General features: G+C 43.4%; 1 protein-coding gene across 1 annotated transcript in view; it reads left to right on the top strand.

Moving 5' to 3' along the window:
• LOC306930871 (inactive phospholipase D5-like) overlaps positions 1-16,456 on the top strand; it is a gene marked incomplete at its 3' end in the record, with an annotated part of 110,290 nt that extends 93,834 nt beyond the window's left edge. Inside the window, exons 4-10 of the mRNA XM_079511967.1 lie at positions 3,019-3,127; positions 3,510-3,637; positions 4,874-5,071; positions 10,673-10,809; positions 12,950-13,115; positions 13,659-13,749; positions 15,948-16,456. Of these exons, the coding sequence (XP_079368093.1) occupies positions 3,019-3,127; positions 3,510-3,637; positions 4,874-5,071; positions 10,673-10,809; positions 12,950-13,115; positions 13,659-13,749; positions 15,948-16,456 (1,338 nt within the window). The remainder of the gene's footprint in view (positions 1-3,018; positions 3,128-3,509; positions 3,638-4,873; positions 5,072-10,672; positions 10,810-12,949; positions 13,116-13,658; positions 13,750-15,947) is intronic.
• Positions 16,457-20,195: the final 3,739 nt, after the last annotated feature.

Below are 20,195 nucleotides of genomic sequence, written 5' to 3'. Positions count from 1 at the left end.
TCAACCCACAGAGCCTAGTCCTTCCATGCGCCAGATTTTGGTTCTCCGGAGCAACGGATTGTGTGGCCTTGCTCATTCCCTGATGGACTGATCAAGGGTAGCTACTGGCCACGTAAGTCGGGATTTGATCAACCCCGGCTGGGTCGCCTGAGTGAGGGGTATGATGTTGGAAGACCCGAAACCCTGTTGACCTCAGGAAACATCACTGAAGATACGTCCCAGGTGCATCCATGCGATGTATTTTATTTTATTTTTTAGTTACTCTCTAGTAGTGTAAGCTATGAGACATATATTTCCTATATATTCATATGTATGCACATATATTAACCTGAATATGGCATATATGCACATATATTAACCTGAATATGGCATATATGCGGCATCGGTATATGGGAAGCCTAATGCACAGAGATTCAACTCATATGAACAACCAGAGCAGAGCTTCTGTAAGCCATATAGCTTCTTGCTTTCTAGGAATGTATACATTCTGTTTTGTTTTTTAATGTTTTATTTTTTTTACTTGCCAGTTGCCACAACAGGAAGCTCCACCCCTTCGCTCCCATAGAATGAGGGTTTGTGTGCAGGTTGAGTTGGTGAAGTATCTGCAGGTTGAGTTGAGTTGGTGAAGTATCTGCAGGTTGAGTTGAGTTGGTGAAGTATCTGCAGGTTGAGTTGGTGAAGTATCTGCAGGTTGAGTTGAGTTGGTGAAGTATCTGCAGGTTGAATTAGCCATTCCCACACATTTTAACACAATTTGTGCCCAAGACGTCCACATACGTCCTAGGAATTACCGCATGTAGTGCCCAGGACGTCTGTGGACAGGTCCCCCCCCATAGGATTACGCGCAGTGCCTAGGCTTCCCTCCCCCGAACACAGGCCAGTTGTGTTCCTGAAGACCACCCGTGTGCAAATTCACACAATGTTGATTGCCACAATAGATTGGAATAGAGCCAAGGCATCATCCCTACGGTAAGCAATCGATAACTCCTCCTGTGCTCCTTTACCAGCTGCCAAAATACCAGTTTAGATTTAATTTGAGGTCAATGGAAGTGAGTTATATTTGGAATGGTATTTGGCTGAGGTATGTCGGAGCACCACAGTCCTCTCTTTGGCAGCAACTCAGCGAGTATATTTTATTTACTACTTGTACTACTGTTTACCACTCAAATTGATCACTCTCTTCATGAAAACAAATGTGGAGGCATTCACAGCAGCCTTGAATGCACATTGCACGCATACATGCATGCACGCACGCGCGTGTGCACGCGCACACACACACACAGACAGACAGACAGACACACACACATACACACACACACACACACACACACACACACACACACACACACACACACACACACACACACACACACACACACACACACACACACACACATACATTTTATTGTATAGAGTAAGTGGCTACAGGGGGCCACAGGAGAGATCACATCTAATGGCCTCAGCCTGCAGCAACCACTTCCTAAACAGATGGCTCCAAATAAGGGCCCACAGAGATGGGAACTGCACCAGAATATAGCATCTGTGTGTGGGTCCTCTATACACAGGACGGGGTCCCTACACTGTAAAGTCCTGAGTGTTCATTTAACTCGAATGTACAGATGTACAAAAGTATAATAAACTAGATAAAGTGCCCCTCGGGGCACAGGTCTCCACCAGTGCAGGTCAGGTTGTGGCCTCCTGGTGGTGCTATAATAGGCCAATGTGAAAAGGGTGCCATTTCTTCTTACGCCTTGGATGGCAATTGGATGATTTGAGACATTTTGTTCCAAAAATGGGTTTTGCAAAAATCCACCTGTTGGTGGCGCTATAACAGGCCAATGTGAAAAGGGTGGGATATATTCCTCAGCCTAGTAGGAAAGTCTGTGAAAGATTTCACGTAAATTGCATGCTGCGTTCATGATTTGAGGCATTTTGTTCAAAACGGGCCAATCCTGCAAACTTTGAAAGCCAATGTTAGCCAATTAGGATGGAATATGAAATATCGGACAGATCCGTCTTGAACACATGACTATAGAGATAGTGTGTAATGAGGATTTTTGGACAGAATCTGGAGGAGTAATATAAAAAAAAAGTTTTTCAAAAGTAGGCCTCCTGGTGGCGCTATAACAGGGAGTGTGTGTGCAAAATTTGGCATCAACCAGGTTAACGGTGCCGGAGATTAGCTGGTAACAGACGGATGGACGGACTCACACACACACACGGACGGACGGACGGACGGACGGACGGACGGAGTGCAAAACATACTCTCTCCCCATGCCCTCGGCCTGGTGGAGACAATTAACCTTTTACTATATAACCATGTCAGTGTTAGCAGTGCACCATTGCTCTACGCAGGTACTCACATTATAATATGACATCATGTAGCCTACTCATACATGTGACATATTGCAGGGAGCTATACCTACCCAACTGACCATATGTAGCCATTTTGTTCTTACATATTACGTACTGTATGACGTAAGAGCAGAATGGCCACTATGCAAAGATAATGAATGAGACCGATGCATAGACTCAGGCTGCAGCAGATTCACAATGAAATGATTTTTTTTGTTAACTCTTGAAAATATATTTTATTGTGTACAGTATATATTTTACATTGTGTCCAAGCCAGTTTGAAAATAACACAAGCATGAGCTTTCAATCATATAACAGTTTGAGAAAGGTTTCACTCCAGCTTCATGAAGTAATGCTGAATTTGAGAGATTGTGACAAACACATGATAAACGAAATCTATATGGAAACCCCTTGGAAAAAATAAGTATAGGGAACCCCAAAACAGCATACAGCAATTACTTTACAGAATAGAGGGTGTGCGCATGCATATTAAAGTGAGTGGAAAATTGAGTGGCAAAGTGAGTTTAACATCGTACTGCAATCAGATAGGACCTTTCTGTGTGGATGTATGGGCTGTCAAGGCCAGAAAGTAGTTTCTCACAATTAATCTTTTGATTGCGAATGTAGTATGTGTGAGGACCTTCTCCTGCTGTGTTCCCACAGGGCAGAGCTCTGCTGGAGGAGCTCCAGGGACTGAAAGCGAGGGGAATCAACCTCAAGATCTCCAGTGGCATGATCGACTCAGCCGAACTCCGGACTCTCGACAGACACAGTCAGCTCTCACTCATACACACATCTAACATACCCCTGCCGTGTGCGTGTGTGTGTGTGTGTGCGTGTGTGCGACTGCGCGTGTGTGCGACTTTGCGTGCGTGCGTGCGTGCGTGCGTGCGTGCGTGCGTGCGTGCACGTGTGTGTATATGTGTGTATGTGTACACATGTGCACCCATGTTTTTGGCTTTCTGCAGCATACTGTACCTCTAACTTTCTTTATTTTTGTAATCCCCCAGAATATATGCAATGTTACTTTCCCTTTCTGTCACTGTCACTCTGGTGGTGTGTAATTCTTCTGGTGCAAAGGCACTGTACGACAGCATCATTTTCTGTTTCTTTCTCTTTATCTCTGTCTTTGCTTATTGGGTTGTTGTGTCCAGGCGCTGACGTACACTATGTGAACATGACGGCGCTGACCAATGGACATCTCCACTCCTCTTTCTGGGTGGTGGACAGGAAGCACCTGTACTTCGGCAGTGCTAGCATGGATTGGAGGTCCCTGGCCACGGTACCTAATGTGTACAGCACACACAAGCACACACACATGCGTGCACACACACACGCACGCACACACAGCAGAAAGGCACATATGCCACACATACAGACAGACGCATTATACTTATACAGCTAATGATTCTAGACGGTTGTGTGCTTCCGGGGCGGCTGTGGCTCAGGAGGTAGAGCAGGTCATCCAATGATCCTTGGGTCGATGGTTCGAATCCTGGTTCCACCTGTCGAAGTGTCCTTGGGCAAGACACTGAACCCTACATTGCCTACAATGAGTCGGTGCGTGTGAGCTTGCCAACATTGGTGTGTGAATGTGGGAAGTGAGGACGCTGGCATCGACTGTCCGCTGCTTCACCTCCCAATGTATGAATGCTTTGAGCACTTGAAAAAGTGCTATAAAAATGCCATTCATCATTCCAAGTTTGCAGAAGGCTGTTTTCAGTTTCATAATGACAATCCACTGTGTCCCCCAGGCTCCCCCATACAGAAATGGTTTGTTGAGATGACTGAGGAAGAACTTGTCTGGCCTGCACAAAGCCATGATCTTGACAGTGCCAATAGATTGAAATAGAGCCCATATCAGCCACACAGTAAGCAATCTAGAACTCCTCCTGTGCTCCTTTACATTTCATTTGTTCCTTTGGAATGAATTGGAATGCTGTGAGCCACGCCTAATCACTCAACATAGTTCCTGACCTCATTAATGGTCTTATTGCTAAATAGAAGGAAATCACAGGAGTTGGAGTTGGTCCTACTCCTTTGCTACTGTAACACTCTGCAATATTCTGGGATGGCACTGTTGGAACATTGCTGCTGCAATTTGCTTTCATTCAGCCACAAGAGAGGTTACCATGACCGAGGGAGACGGCCTGTAATTGGATGACTGTCGGATGACTGTCGCGCACGCGTGTGTGTGTGCGTGTGTGTGTGTGCGTGTGTGTGCGTGTGCGTGTGCGTGCGCGTGTGTGAGAGTAGTCAAGACGGCTAAACATAAAAGCATTTTAAGACTGTTTATGCTGTCTGTATGATATTCATAACGACTCAGGGTATTACTGAGATGGAAAAAGCACGACTGAATTATTGAATATGTAATGGCGGTGATAGGGATGATGATGATAATGATTGTGCTAATGATGTAGATATATTGACGGAACAAAAACCCGACTGAACAGGTTTTAATGTAATCGCTGTTCTAATGATGATGATGTGCTAGACACTGACATGCATCCTTCCACAGAGGAAGGAGCTGGGGGTTCTGGTGTATGACTGCAGCTGTCTGGCCCTGGACCTCCACAGAGTGTTCAGCCTCTACTGGGGCCTCCAATACAGAGACTTCATCCCCTCCTTCTGGTCCAAGCGGGTCTTTGGCCTCTTCAACAGGGACTCGCCGCTGGAGATCACTCTCAACAGCACCAAGGCAGAGGCCTACGTCTCTGTGAGTGACTACAGCCAAAGTTTAAAAACACCTGTTTATTGATTTTTCTTTACAACATAGTATTTTCAAAGCAATTATTCACATATATTTTTCCCCCCACAACCACATGGCAGCACAAATACTAAACAAAATCTTCAAAGAAACATCAGGAAATGTCCATAAATACAAAGCAAATTAACGGGGAAAAAAAACACATTACATACAGTTAACCAAACAAATGCACAATGTCCCCATCACAGTTCCTTACCCCCACCCTACAGCATTTTAAGTTAAAAAAGGTTTTAGTTTTCGCAAATAAGCAAGGCGAGGCCGTTTTATTTGCATAGCATTTTTCAACAACAAGGCAATTCAATGTGCTTACTCAAAGCAAACACACATTTTAAATTATATAAAATTTAAATGACAATAGGATGCATAAAAAAAAATTAGTACAAAATGTACAGTTACAGTGCAGAAGAGAAAAGAAAAGAGAAAAAACAATTAGACACCCTGGAGTCGATTTTATGTGCAATGGTGTATTAACTTTGTATTTAGGGTTTCTTCCTGGAGGCTGAACCATTGACAGTCCCTGTTATAGTGAGCGCGTTGCCATGGTGACCAGCCACGCTGTCTGCCGCAACGCACGTCAGAGCATGAGACGCCCACTCGGGCAGGTGATAGGCCAGGTGTATATGCCGAATCTCATTAGGCCAGACGGAAATGATGCCACGAGCAATCAACGCCAGTCGCGCGACATCAGGCCGAGTATAAAAGCCGTTCTCACTCTGAGCGCAGCAGCAGCTGGTTCACCACGAACTGACAGAGGCACGCCTCACGAGAGACTTCGGGTGGTAAGCGACACTATGTTTCCCATACACACGCGCCCCACTGTTATATCGCTTTGTATGCATGTCCTCACCGCCACTCTATCTGACAGGCTTCTAGGATCGGAGCCGGACACGGAGAAGCGAGGTGGAAGAGAGGCGGAAGAGGACGCCACCCACTCCTCGTCCCCCTGCCGCTAGTGAGAGAGAGGGACAGCGGGGACCCCTTGCCACCTCGGGCCGACACCGCCAAAAAAAGGTTGTAAGAGAAACCTTACCACTGTCATTCACCTGACAAGTCAAGAGGAGCCGTTAAAGGCGAAGACTCCGCTCAGGCTATACAGTATATATTGCCACGGATGGGGAGGCTAGCGAGACCCTTTGGGCTGAAGCGGGGAGCACACCTGTGTTAACATCATACCTGAGCGACACAATACCTGTCCCGGGGACCCGGCAGGAAGAAGAGGACGTAGCTAACGAACTGTGTTATTCTATGCTAAACCACCTACCTGTACTTACCCGGGCTCGCCGCTGGAGCCGCTGTTTGCCATAGAACCTAGAGGGCCGAAGAGAAGAGAAGTCTGTTTATTGTACCTCACTGTCACCGCCGCCCCGTCAGAGTGGCCTCGGGCCGGGAGACAGTGTTTAGCCCCGAAGAGGAGGATTTATGTTAGATATTTTCTGTTGATTAAAAAGACTAACTTCTATCTCGCACCTGCAGATATCGTCGAGGGACCATTGACGCCACCGTGTGGCCAACGGACTGTGATTTATGTTACCATTCCCTGGACTGCTATATGATTTCCACTCATAAATAAAAGAGGCTGCGCACCTCAATCGTGAACCTTCTCCACTGTCTCCGTCTCCCACCTCAGTCTGTCACAGTATGTATGTATGTATGTACAGTATGTACAAAATAAATGTAATCAAATGCACCAAGACGTCCACAGACGTCCTGGGAAACGTCCCGTATGTAGTGCCCAAGATGTCTGTGGACGTCTTTGCAAAAAAAATAAAAATAATATATATATATATATATATATATATATATATATATATATATATTTATTAAAAAAAAAAAAAATAAGTGTTGTGTGGTCACACAAAGCGTTAAATGAACACTCAGGATTGTACTGTGTAATGTTGGACCTCTGACTCCAGGTCCATCATTTAATAGCTAGCCTTAATTGGCTCAGTGCCATCACATTTCTCCTCCTCCTCCTCCTCCTCCTCCTCCACCCACTAAAGTTTTTGAATAATTGTAGTGCAGTAAAAAGTACAATATTTGCCTTTGAGATGAAGTATTGAAAAATGTAAATACCTCAGAATTGCACTTGAGTAAAAGTACGTAGTTACCCAGACCCATCTGCTGGGTCTGCTGTCGTCCGACTCGGCTGCTGTGGGGCCACTGCTGGTCCGACTGGCGTTTGACATGTGGCCGCAGACGATTGGGCGCCAGCTGGACCACCACCCTCGTAAAAAGGGCTGAAGAGCAGGTTCATGTCATTGGCCTCCCTGTCACTGCAGTGCTCGCTGAACTGCACCCAGTAATCACCTTGAATCTCCTTCACACCTCCCTGGTGTTATTCTGCTGTAAGCAATTTAGGCATTTAGCGGACAACCTTACCCAGCGCGACTTACAAGTGAGAAATCTAATTAAATAGCATGAACTCTAGTCAAGAAACAACAGTGTCACACAAGCAGAGCGACAGGAAATCATTTTTGCACATTTTTTTTCACATTTCCTTGGAGTTCCAGGGAGTGTGCCTGCAAAGTTTCATGATTGGTCCAACGGTGCCGGAGATTAGCTCCTAGCCTGCTCACAGAAGTCTGCCTGTTATAGCGCCAATTTGAGGCCATCTTGAAAAGTGTAGGGTAGCCTAGTGGGAATGTGTGTGCAAAGTTTCACAGCAATTGGACATGATTTGAGGGCAGGGGCTATTTGGTTGCCTCACGCATCATATGTTCTGTGCTCAGAATGACATGAGCGCGACATCAGAGATCCAACTGCCAGCCGGCCGCCTGACAATTTTTTTATTTTTATGATTTGTACTTTATTAATTTTCTTTTGTATATGAAACATTGACAGACATAGACAAAACACAACCAAAGAAATGCATAACAAAACTAACACATAACAAAACAAAACAAAACAATATAACAGATGCACAGAAATATCCCGCAGTCCACCCCAGCCCCAATTCCAGACATATTCCTTCAGTGTATTTTTCTAAAGTTGCAGCCCGTTCAGAGCTCACTCAGAGCCAGAAACTAATCAGAGTCCTGATATGTGCATATGGTAAAAGCCCCATTTTAAGTCATAGTCGTCCATCCTATTGAGCAGCCTGTATGTCGCTCGTACGCGGCCAATAGTCCCATCGAGGCATCCCAGAGGGATGGAGCAGGTGCAGATGGGGCCTTCCTCTTTAAGACAATTTTAATGTAGAATTTGTCATACGCCAAAGTGTATAGGGCTTAAGGGTGGTTACACTGACGAGTGAAATCCATAAAACACTAACAGTAAACAGTGACATTTCATGGTATGACAATATCGTAAGGCTGCAAATCAACTTCAAAGTCCTAACAAAACAATTTGCATATGATATCCACCATGTCAGACACATCCCATTGTGTCTGGGATATGCATTCCTTAATATCCACAGACTAGAGTTTATGTTTTTAATACAGGTTTTTTTGTGCTACCGTGATCTGGGTGTCTTGGTTTTTCATTAGGTGTACAGTATAAGTGGGATGTAAATCTGCACAACACCCTCTCAAGTATAGCAATCACTTCCAGTGGAGATGACAGCTATAGAGCGTCGCAGTCCCGCCCCCTACCATGGACCAGGAAATGAATCCCAATAGACATTTCTTAAAGTATTTATTTAAAGACGGTTACGCCACGGACAAAGCCAACTCGAGTCGTGACAACTCATGACAACACAAACAATATTTTGGACCAAACAAATAATTACAAAGAAGAAAAACAACAAAAAAAAGTGTTGTAACCTGCCGTTTTTTTCTTCTTTCTAATTATTTTTTCGGCCCCAAAAATTGTGTTTGTTGTCATGATTTGTCACGACTCGAGTTGGCTTTGTCCGTGGCATAAACGTCTTTAAATAAATACTTTCTGAAATGTCTATGAGGAAAATGAACAAATCATTTCCTGGTCCATGGTAGGGGGCGGGACTGCGACGCTCTATAGTGAGACAATTTCTCTTAAAGAGCATAAGTTTTCTGTTTCTCACAGCCTCTGGTGCCTGGCTATGAGACGAGACATCATTCTGCCTTGCATGCAGAGGTTGTGAGCTACACTCGCCCCCCTTTTCACCTCCTCCCACAGGAATTTGGCGGAAGTAGTGGGATCTTGGCGGAAGTACCGCCCAAGAGGCCAATAGCAAGAGGGGCTAACTTTGCATTACTTCCTGTATCTGCGTGAGGTGGCCGGTAATATTATTAGGAGACGGGAAGCAGGTTGGAGTCTATTCATTTCCAATGGGAGAATGAACGTGAACACAGCTTATGATCCATTCCTTAACTCCATGGTCACTGAACTAAATACTGTTCCCAATCATCACAAGGCACACACTATTTCCAAGATATTCATACTAAAATGGCTTCTTTTAGCCAAACAAATTAGGAGAAAATCTACTTTGTTATCGACCTTTCTTTATCCCAGCAACAAACTCTCCCGATATTTGAGAGGAGTCCGGAAGAGTCTATCTGCAATTTGACGGACGACACATAGGGGGCTCTGGCCCCATATTTAAGCTAATATGTGAATGTGAAAGGAATGGAAAATAGCTAAATAAAATGTGTGTTCCAATGCTTAATAATATCATTTTCCATAACGGTCTTAGACTCTTGGTTGATGGGGGCTGATTTGGGAAATGGGAATCATGACATTTGCCATATAATGCTCTCAATGCTCATCCACATGACGTTGTCAGTGTTGTTGTCAGCCTGGGAGAGGGGAGGGGGAGGGTGGTGGGAAGGTCGGGGGAGAAACAAACCACGCCTATTTATTTAGGTTAGGAGACCATTTGTAGGCTTTGTGTACCATTTTGCCTCTAGTGGCTCCAATGAAGTTCGCCCATCTTTATAAATTAATAAACATTGGTACCGCTCAAGGAAATGACGTTGACGTATACATTCTCCAGGTATGAAACAAGTGTTATGATTGGTCGGAAAATATCGTATCCGGGGGAAATACATCTGACGGATGTTCCGGTCCGACACTTCCGGCTATGCACTCTCTGCCTTAGATTGTGACCAGGCTTTTCTCTTCGCAGATGAGTAAGGCTAGGGGAAATACTTTTTAGGCCACCAGGCTGAGGTTGTGAGCCACTCTGCTACATGCAGTATATAATTAAGGGATCTATAGATCTGTCTCAAGTCAATATACATTGGAACAGACACGGAAATAAAGCAATAAGCCACAAGAGGCCGCAGTTTACCTTGTATTTTATTGATTGATTGTTTGAAAAATGTGGAAAGTACAGGTCAATTCAAAATCTGCTAAGAGGATAAAACCAGAAAAAACACTAAGACTTGTTTACATAAGGGTCCTCCATTTTAAATTCATCAGAAGACATACAAATATACACTTCTATGCAAAAGAAAAATAAATCTTCATATACACGGTAAATAAGGGAAAATGTGTACAGCATGGAAAAAGGGGGAGGGGGGACTTTTTTACAGGGGCCAGTTTCGAATTGCAGCCGTCCGTAAGTGCATGCCTTTCCTCGAGGAGTGTATCCTCAGCATTTTGACCCTTTTTTCCATTTCATGTCAACAGAGCTCTCCAAGTATTCTCATACCCAAAGACCGAAGCGGTGACCTGGAGGCCATTTCTAGGGTCATTCAGGAGGCCCGCCATTTCATCTACATCTCCATCACAGACTACCTGCCACTCCTCAGCAACAACCCTCACAGGTCAGAAACCATTTTCTAGTGTTCTATTGTGATTTGTGAATTATAAATGCAAACCGTAACTTAAAAAATCACACCCGTGTGAACTGAGTGGTGCAAGGTCTATATAGCCTGATCAGCTGTGGTCTGACGTAATGTCAGTGACCATAGTAACCATGCTCATTTTTTCGGGTCCCACGTACAGGTACATACACGGGTACAGACAAAGCTGGTTGTTGGAGTGGTTTGCACCACTCAAAAAAAGGAAACTACGTAACTTTTAGCCTATTCTTTAATACATCAGAATATATGTTAGCCCTCATGTCCCTCTTTCAGCCACTATGTTATTGTGCTGGTGTGTTTCCTTGCAAAAAGACAGATCCCTCTGGCTGTATTTTGGTTTTGTTCTACTGTTTATGTTGACATTCATCCCTTACAGGAACGTGTTTTTATGTGGTGGGAGTGGGGAGCTCGGCGAGATTAACTATGGAATCGTGCATTTCCCGTCAGTCAGTCAGTCAGTCAGTCAGTCAGTCAGTCACTCAAAATCCCCATACATGGCCCCCATATGGTGCCCAGGTTATTAGTGCAGCCGCGCCAGGCAGCCGGCAAAAACTAGAGATCTCAACAGGCCCGACAATTAAGGCCCGGCCCTACCTGGGCCCTCATCAATGTATCAACCCTGTACACTCAAGACACTGTCCCCGCTGTCACCCTTAGATCTCCATATATGGAGCTGACCTGTTCTGACATTCCATATGTCGATCTGAACTCATCAAACCCTGTACACTCAAGACATGCTCCATATATGGCCAGTGCACGTGACCTCTCCCTTTTGGGGTGAGGTCGTCAGGCGTCGTACTGGTTTAAACAGTGCATGGTGCGCACGCATGAAACAGTGCGGGCGGGGGTGAGCAAGGCGTTGCCTAGCAACGTTTCATATCGATAGAAAGCGATAACGCATACTTGCGTCAACAGCAGACAATAGATGGGGGTGTTTAATTAATGTATATACTATGCGTCAGCGGGGTCCGTACGCTTTTCCGACCTGTCATTGGTCCGACATGCGGAAAGCGACCGGATTAAGGTTGGCGAACATGCGTTAAGGTTGGCGAACATGCGCTGCTCCGTGCTTGCGGTTATGGTTAGGGTAGGGTTTGAGGTACTGTAGGTTGTCGTTGTCGGACCAATGACTGGTCGGAACTTAGTACTGCACCCTGCTAATTGATGGTTGTGCACTGAGTTGATTGATTCGGCCATAAAAGTGTCAAACTCGTTTTGTGCTCGTTAGTGATCTCTCGAATCAATTAAAGCATCAAAGACCTGTTTTATGCTAGCCCCGATACATTCCCTCAGTCCCTACGCTCATTCTGTAGCTCCGAGATGAGGTCACGGGTAGCTCCCATTCAACTATGTTTCAGAAACAGCGCATGGTTTCCACCAGGAACGCTGCTTACCCTTTTCTGCACGTCGTATCCAAAAGGTTTAGGTCCGGTAATGAGATAAACTAATTTTAATTTAGGAGCGGACAAGAAAATCAAATTAAATTTTGTAAGCGCCTCCCCGGCGCCTCCCCTGGTCGAATGTGATTAGATTTTAGAATTAGATTTTCCAACTGACTTCAGTTCAGTCGACATGCACACGCACGCGCACAAATTTTGTAAGCGCCTCCCTGGCGCCTCCCCTGGTCGAATGTGATTAGATTTTAGAATTAGATTTTCCAACTGACTTCAGTTCAGTCGACATGCACACGCACACGCACAAATTTTGTAAGCGCCTCCCCGGCGCCTCCCCTGGTCGAATGTGATTAGATTTTAGAATTAGATTTTCCAACTGACTTCAGTTCAGTCGACATGCACACGCACACGCGCAACTTTAAAGGCTGAAATATCAGTGAAGTTAGGTTTTCTGCCATACACTAAGTTGCTTTAACCACTTAAACCACCCTGCATCCCTATTCTATGTGGAACGTGTTATGTTCACCACAAATAGCAGATTCACAAGCTCATGTTGCAACGTGTTGTGAGCTTGAAGATCGGCTATTTCTAGCGAAGACATTTGTGATGCGTGATTTGAGATTTATGGCCGTTCGAATGTGAATTGTAATGAACTGTGAATCAACCACAGCCTTCAGGTTTGAATTGGTATCCGTCTCCCTGCCAAGGTACTGGTCTCGTATTGACGGTCTGCTGCGCGAGGCTCTAATCCTCAGGAAGGTGCGTGTCCGCCTGCTGGTCAGCTGCTGGGAACAGACTCACCCTCTTACCTTCAACTTTGTGTGGTCACTGCGCAGTCTGTGTATGGAGCAGAACAACTGCTCACTGGAAGCTGTGAGTGTCTGCAAATCTATCTATCTATCTATCTATCTATCTATACACTGACACCACACTAGACAGGAACGCCCAAAAACGTCACATCCGGTTTTAGCCTGGGGTAAGAATTTTCTATGGCTGCCAATGCAACTTGGTCCAATCCTTAATCACATACGGACAAACATCTATGCCGATGCTATCTAACTTGCGGAGGTAGCGTGCCTTGTCCACGGGCAACAGATCTTTCGTTGGCATTGCAAATACGTTTGATAATCGCTACTCTGCTCAATATTGTTTTGAAAATGCCGCAAATTGCATTGCAGTGAACGAGCGCAAATCACAACTTCCCCCGGTTGTGGGCGGAGTCACAGTTTGAGGCGCTGTTTACGCGCCGTGGTGTCAGTGTATCTATCTATCTATCTATCTATCTATCTATCTATCTATCTATCTATCTATCTATCCATCCATCCATCCTTCTATGTCTGTCAGTCTGTCTAAATATATGTATGTATCTATTTTGTGTTTGTGCGTGTGTGTGTATGTGTGCATATGTGTGTGTAGAAGTTCTTCAGTCCCAGAAAGCAGGGGGATGGCAGCTTCCAGCAAATCAACCATAACAGGTTCATGGTGACAGACAGAGCTCTTTACCTAGGTGAGCTCATCCACTGGATTGTTTACTGTCTCTTTTCTCACCCACTTCCTGCAGGTCACAACTTGAGTGCATCGGGATAAATATAATTATCATTGTATCCAACTGAGAGTAACAACAACATGTCTAAGTGATCATTTCTTTCTGACATACCCATATCCTTATTTATTGACTGATATGATTATCATATGTATTTACGATACGATACAATACGAAATTTGCTTTGCGTCCATGACGTCACCGTTCAAGATACAGACAGGACATACACATTACACAATACATTACACAAGGTACATTACAGGACACAACTCACAGAAGCAGACAGGAACTAGAAAAATAGAACATATCCTCTTGGTTTACCGATTTTGGTTTAAAAGCAGAACAGACTGGTGTACAAAAGAGTTATTTAGCCTGTTTTTCTTATATTTTGGGACTCTAAACCGCCTCATGGAGGGCAACAGTTGATATTCATCATTTAAAACATGTAAGGGGTCAGAGGAGATGCTCTTCGCCAGTCTAAGCATGCTCTTGGTCTGGGCTTCTTTAAAGGAACGTAACACAACCTCGACTGGCCTACCAACAATTTTAGCGCAGATCTTAATTTGGCTATACAGTTTGTTCTTATATACCATTGATAGGCTGTTAAACCAGGCCGTGCTACAGTACAACATCACAGTTTGAACAACAGACGTATAGAAAAGAGACAAGATCTGACTGCTAGCACCAAACGATCTAAGTCGGCGTATGGAGTATATACGCTGCTGTATCCTCTTACAAATATAGTCAATATGAGATGACCATGATAAGGTGGTGTCTATCATCACCCCCAGATATTTGTAAGATTGGACTTGTTCAATAGCTGAACCATGGATGGTCACCGGTGGTGTCTTATCACCGGGAGCAGGACCAAATATAATTTCCTCAGTTTTCTTAGTGTTGATAATCAGATTATTTTTGTCACACCATTCTACAAGCCGGTCAACGCTACACTGGTACTGTTTCGGGTCATCACTGTCAGTCATCAGAGCTATTAGCGTAGAATCATCTGAATATTTCAGAAGAAACTGATTTGACTCGCAGGTGTTACAGTCTGCCGTGTAAAGAGTGAACAGTACAGGTGAGCTAATGCAACCTTGGGGTGCACCAACTCTGGTCCTGATGGGAGAGGAGAGTGTCTTGTTTACCTTTACATACTGAATTCTGTCAGTGAGGAACTTAAGATAAAACTGAATACCAAAAGGATTAATGTGTAACTGAACCATTTTAGTGAGGAGCAAGTCCGGCTGTATTGTGTTGAAAGCAGAAGAAAAATCTAGGAAAAGTCCTAGATTTTTTTGCAACCCTAAACTACACAAAACAATATGCAAATGTGTATCACATTTGTGTCATGTTTTAAGATAAATAATTGTTATTTATTTTATTATCAGTAATAAAAAAAGAGCATGTATTAAATGGATAGTTGTCCTTCTTGATATTTCAACCGTTACTGGACCAAAGTGACCAGGTTCCATCCGTTGTTTTACAGCTGCAAAACAGTAGTGATGGCCTAGAGACAATGGTGGAGCCAATGTCGCTTAGTACAAGTTTATCTCAGTTGGGAATAAACAGGCCCAAAACAACTCCTGTAGTGTGAGCCTAGCTTAATTTGGTCACAGTTGTTAGCCAGTGTGCCCAGTCCTGGAATGCACACATAGCACTCTCTCATGTGGACACACAAAGAGGGCCTAAAATAAATCAGGTAAAAAACCTTTCTGATGGATCACAGGCCACCGATGTGACAGCCCAGCAGGAGTTGTAGGCTGCCCTGAGTGCCAAAAGGAGACTACATCACTGTCCTCGTCATCACTAGAATCAAATATACACCTGTACTTCTTTGGCTTCCCGTTGATTCGAGTTCCTTAACCCATTTAGATCTGAGGTCTATTCTAAAACGCCCTTCAGTGACTTTCCAAAAACTGTTAACAGACAGACAGACAGACAGACAGACAGACAGACAGAGAGACACTTTAGACCTCCTGTCACCTGTTTATACAACTCTTAATTCTTATCTTGTCGTTTTCATCATTGAGGCATTATGTTTTTCACTTGTTTTGTTGTTTACCTAAAAGCAACTTAAACTTCTGAAAAGAAAGCCGTGTCTTAGACTGTGGTAACTGCTGACTTGGTAATTGTCTTACCTTTATTTATTTTTATCCTTACAGGTAACCTTGACTGGGTAGGGAATGAATTCACCTTCAACGCGGGAGCTGGTCTTGTGATCAGCCAGCCAGAGGGCATAGAGGAGAAGAACTCCACAATAGTGGAGCAGATAAAGGCTGCGTTTGAGAGGGACTGGTTTTCATGTTACACCCGCACCCTACAATCCAATAAGGTCTGTAATAAGGTGCCTGTCTGCAAAAAACGCCACTTCGGCGGTCTGCTGCCAATCAAAACTAATCAACATGGCAACGGACCGGCTCCAATAAAAAACACACCACAGGACAATACCGATCTCCATGGCAACGAACAGGATCGAAGCAATATTAGTCCCTTGGATAGAGGTAGTGGACCAGTGCCAATAGGCAGCTACGAAGATAAAGAACCCAGTCACCTAGACAACAGACAGGTGCAAATCAAAATTAATTACCACAATGACAAAATGGCAGGACTGCTACCCAGCCAGTCTATTGAAAGCAGCGGCAGCAGAGAGCTGTCCACTGTGTCCCTGTGAAGCCTTGTGGGCTTTGCTTCATCTTAATGTTTGGACATGGAGAATGACATTCGTCTGATGATGACAATGGACTTCCATTTCGTTCTTGGTAGCATTTTATTAATCTAATTTTATAGAAGACAAAATGCTAAGAAAACATAATGTCTGATTCAGACCATATCTCCCGCAGAGAGACAAAGATGGACTCCTAGGAAGCCAAATCCTCCTGCTATTCTTGCACTTTTGGATTCAATAAAGAATTAATCCAAGCCTTTTTATTTTTTGATTGTTTAAACTGAAAGGTAGGACAAAGTCGAGGTAGATCTTAAATAAATGTAGGAACTTCTTATGATGTTCAAGGGCGGCTGCTGATTATTCTCTCAGTGAATTTGTCTTGAAGACATGGAACAGATGAAGTTTATTGATTTCCTAAACATTACCAGATTTATAACCCTTTACAGACTGATCGACCCCTGCCTCGTACAGTATGTGAGGAAAGGGAACTGATAAATGTCTTATGCCAAACTATGCCCTAAAGTAGCATAATATTATACAAGATTAGCTCTGGTCCATAGCCTTCTACTGCTTCTACGATTCTGCCCTGCAGTATAAGGCTATGGGACTTTCAGTTTTAAATCTCAAATCGAAATCAGACCAGCCTCTCCTCTTTAGCGTATTTTAAAAGAACGTTTTTGCTACTCACCAAAACAAAGGCGGGTTGTGTCATTAGAAAGCCTACTTTCCTTAGTGGCCACACTCTGAGCCCCCCACCACACGTATAAACGGTACTTTTTGGCCAGAAATTGATTTTTTTTCACCGGAGGAAAAATATTCTCTATGAGGCAGTTCTCTGGGCAATATCGGTAGAGGGCGCAGCGGAGTAACTAAAAGTATTTTTTTTCCGGTGGAAACAAAATCCCTTTTTGGCCAAAAAGTACCGTTTATACGTGTGGTGGGGGGCTCAGAGTGCGTCCACTAAGGAAAGTAGGCTTTCTAATGACACAACCCGCCTTTGTTTTGGTGAGTAGCAAAAACGTTCTTTTAAAATACGCTAAAGAGGAGAGGCTGGTCTGATTTCGATTTGAGATTTAAAACTGAAAGTCCCATAGCCTTATACTGCAGGGCAGAATCGTAGAAGCAGTAGAAGGCTATGGACCAGAGCTAATACAAGATGGACATGCATGTTCTGGTTCTTTACTGAAACCATTTTGTGTAAAGTTGCCCATACGGTACAGTTAATGGCTCTGCAGATAATTCTATCTCTGCTGTTAGGGATGAACACTGAGCACACTACTAATAATTTCTAGTAGTCTTGAAGGCTGTTTAATGTCACCCTGGAGCAAATTCCCACCTGTTTGTAGTGCAGCTAAAGAGAGAGTTGTGGCTTTGTTTTGTTTTAAAATCTGATCCAAAACAAGAAACTTCACTTCTTCCAGTGAAAGAAGTCAGACCTTAACCTGTAGCTCCTGCCCTGACCCATAGTTTAAAACATACTTCTCAAATGTTAACGAACTGCCCATGAGCAGTATGTTCTACACTACTGTCATTCAGTAGCCCTGCATGCGCTGAGCAAACATTCTATATTCTCGTTGGTGACATAATCTACTATGGGACTAGATGTACTCGTGAGGTAGGGTGCTGTACAGAAAACATTTTTTACTTCATGGTCATCATGCCTATTCAGCACATCACACTTCCTTGTCTGACTTTTCACTTGTTTTGTGTGTTAACCCTCATGTTGTGTACTTGTGTTTAAGCTATGGTACACTAATGAGATAAACAGAAATTTCTCTAAAAGAGAAAACCAGCACTCACGGAACTCATGTTTTAAGGCACTCTTAATTTATTTAATTGTTGACATGGTGTGCTGCAGAGCAGCTGCAAAGCAACACTAATGAGATGACATCCACAGCATAGCCTAGGTGTGGCAGCCACTCATCACAGTGTAAGATACCGGTAGATGCAATATTACTTTTCACTAATTGAATATGGACAATTATTCTGAAACGCTCCTTATAGAAAATGTGTTTTTAAATTGTTCCAATGCCCACAGACAAATTGGATAAAAAAGGGCCACTAGATTGACATGGTAACTAACTATGGCATTCGTCTGAATGCGGTGTTGTGACTTATTGAACAGATATTGTAATGAACAGTTAGAGGGAGGGGCCAGATGGTCTGCTTCTAGACAAGTCAATATACTGAATTTTTTAACAGAATCTGCCATTCACATCAAGGACATGGGGGCTTGCAATACCATAATAGGGTATTATAACAGTCACACAATATTGAACATGTGCTTATAAATACACCCAGAGGCATGAACAAAAATGCTTTTGTGTTGTAACAGCCATTGCTGTATGTTTCTCATGTCTCTGGACATCTTGTATGTGCATTTCAACAGTCTATGGGTCTTCTGAACCTATGATGCTCTAGGTGCACACAGAAAAATAAGTGTCATTTTAAGTGTTACTTAAAATGACACTTTTTGATATTCTGGATTTACTGTGTATGCACCTGTGAATAACATTTTGTTATGCTTGAAAACAGTTTTGGTAAGGCCTGCAGCCAGCAATACCATGCACCAATGTAGCCTAGTGTACCTGTATGTGCTACTGTACTTCTAGCATGTGGACAAGTTAGAGATAGGCTACTGTAGGGTATTTATATTTGTTTATTGGTGAAGAGTGCTTGCTCTGAACTGAACCGTTTGCTCTGTCATGAAAATGCAGGACTTTGACTTCTGTTTAGCAACCCTCACGTTTCTCCAGGCATGTTCTGTGCAATGCTTGTTCTTCATGTCAAATACATTTATTGTAAAAGTGAGACGCTTCATCTCTATGCATGTTTTCACAGTTTTATCTTAATCATCCGAAAGCACATATCATTTAATGTATTGTGAGACAATGGGTAACCCACAGAGCAATCTATCCAGGGCATTATTGTGATACAGGTCTCCCCCCGACTATGTATGTGTTACAAATCAGATGTCTAGACTGGGTTGCCATACAATGGGTCAGGACAAGATGTCAATAATAAGCACAGACAGGATGTACGTGGCCAAGGTACTGACTGTTGTGAAAAATCTATATTCTCCCTGTCAGACTACATTGTAATGTGAACTGTTCCGAATGGCTAACTCTTGCCACCTAGTGGATATCGAAAGAAAGTGTTTTATTTATCATGTTTTACATTTTTATGATCTTTGGTGTAGCCTACAGATGGGTCTGGAAGGGGGTGCATTATTGATACAATAGGGATCATCATTATTGTCCTTTCAAGATTGTTTAATTATTAGGCAATCATATACTAAATCTAAATCTGCTATATAGTACTATCCATGGACTTACCTCACATAATAGAATATGCTACAACTTTCTTCAGTCGATATATGACATATGATTGAAGAGCCTTCTTTGGGTCTCTTTAAATTCTGTTCATAGTCATTGGTGCTGCAATAATGTTCAAAATAATGTTAAGTGTTACACTGATGTCAGAACCACTATAATAGCTACTACTACTAGCCTACCTATACTAATACTATGACTGCCACCTAGAGGGCACATGGGTAACATACAGCCTTTTCTTAAGTCAGTTATAGCTCTGAGACTATCCAGGCAACTATGTGCATGTTTACTATTTGAAATAGATTGTTACCTTCTTGAATCTTACTGATGTTGTCCAGGAAATCTGGAAGCAGTATGACTGTTTACCTAGTGGGGGTGGGGAATATATTACTGAAAATGTTATTTCCACAGAA

The sequence above is a fragment of the Electrona antarctica genome (genome assembly GCF_951216825.1).
Source record: "Electrona antarctica genome assembly, chromosome: 10".
In the NCBI taxonomy this organism is placed as follows: Eukaryota; Metazoa; Chordata; class Actinopteri; order Myctophiformes; family Myctophidae; genus Electrona; species Electrona antarctica.
Note: the sequence above shows the minus strand (reverse complement) of the source record. Positions and strands in the feature narration are given on the sequence as shown.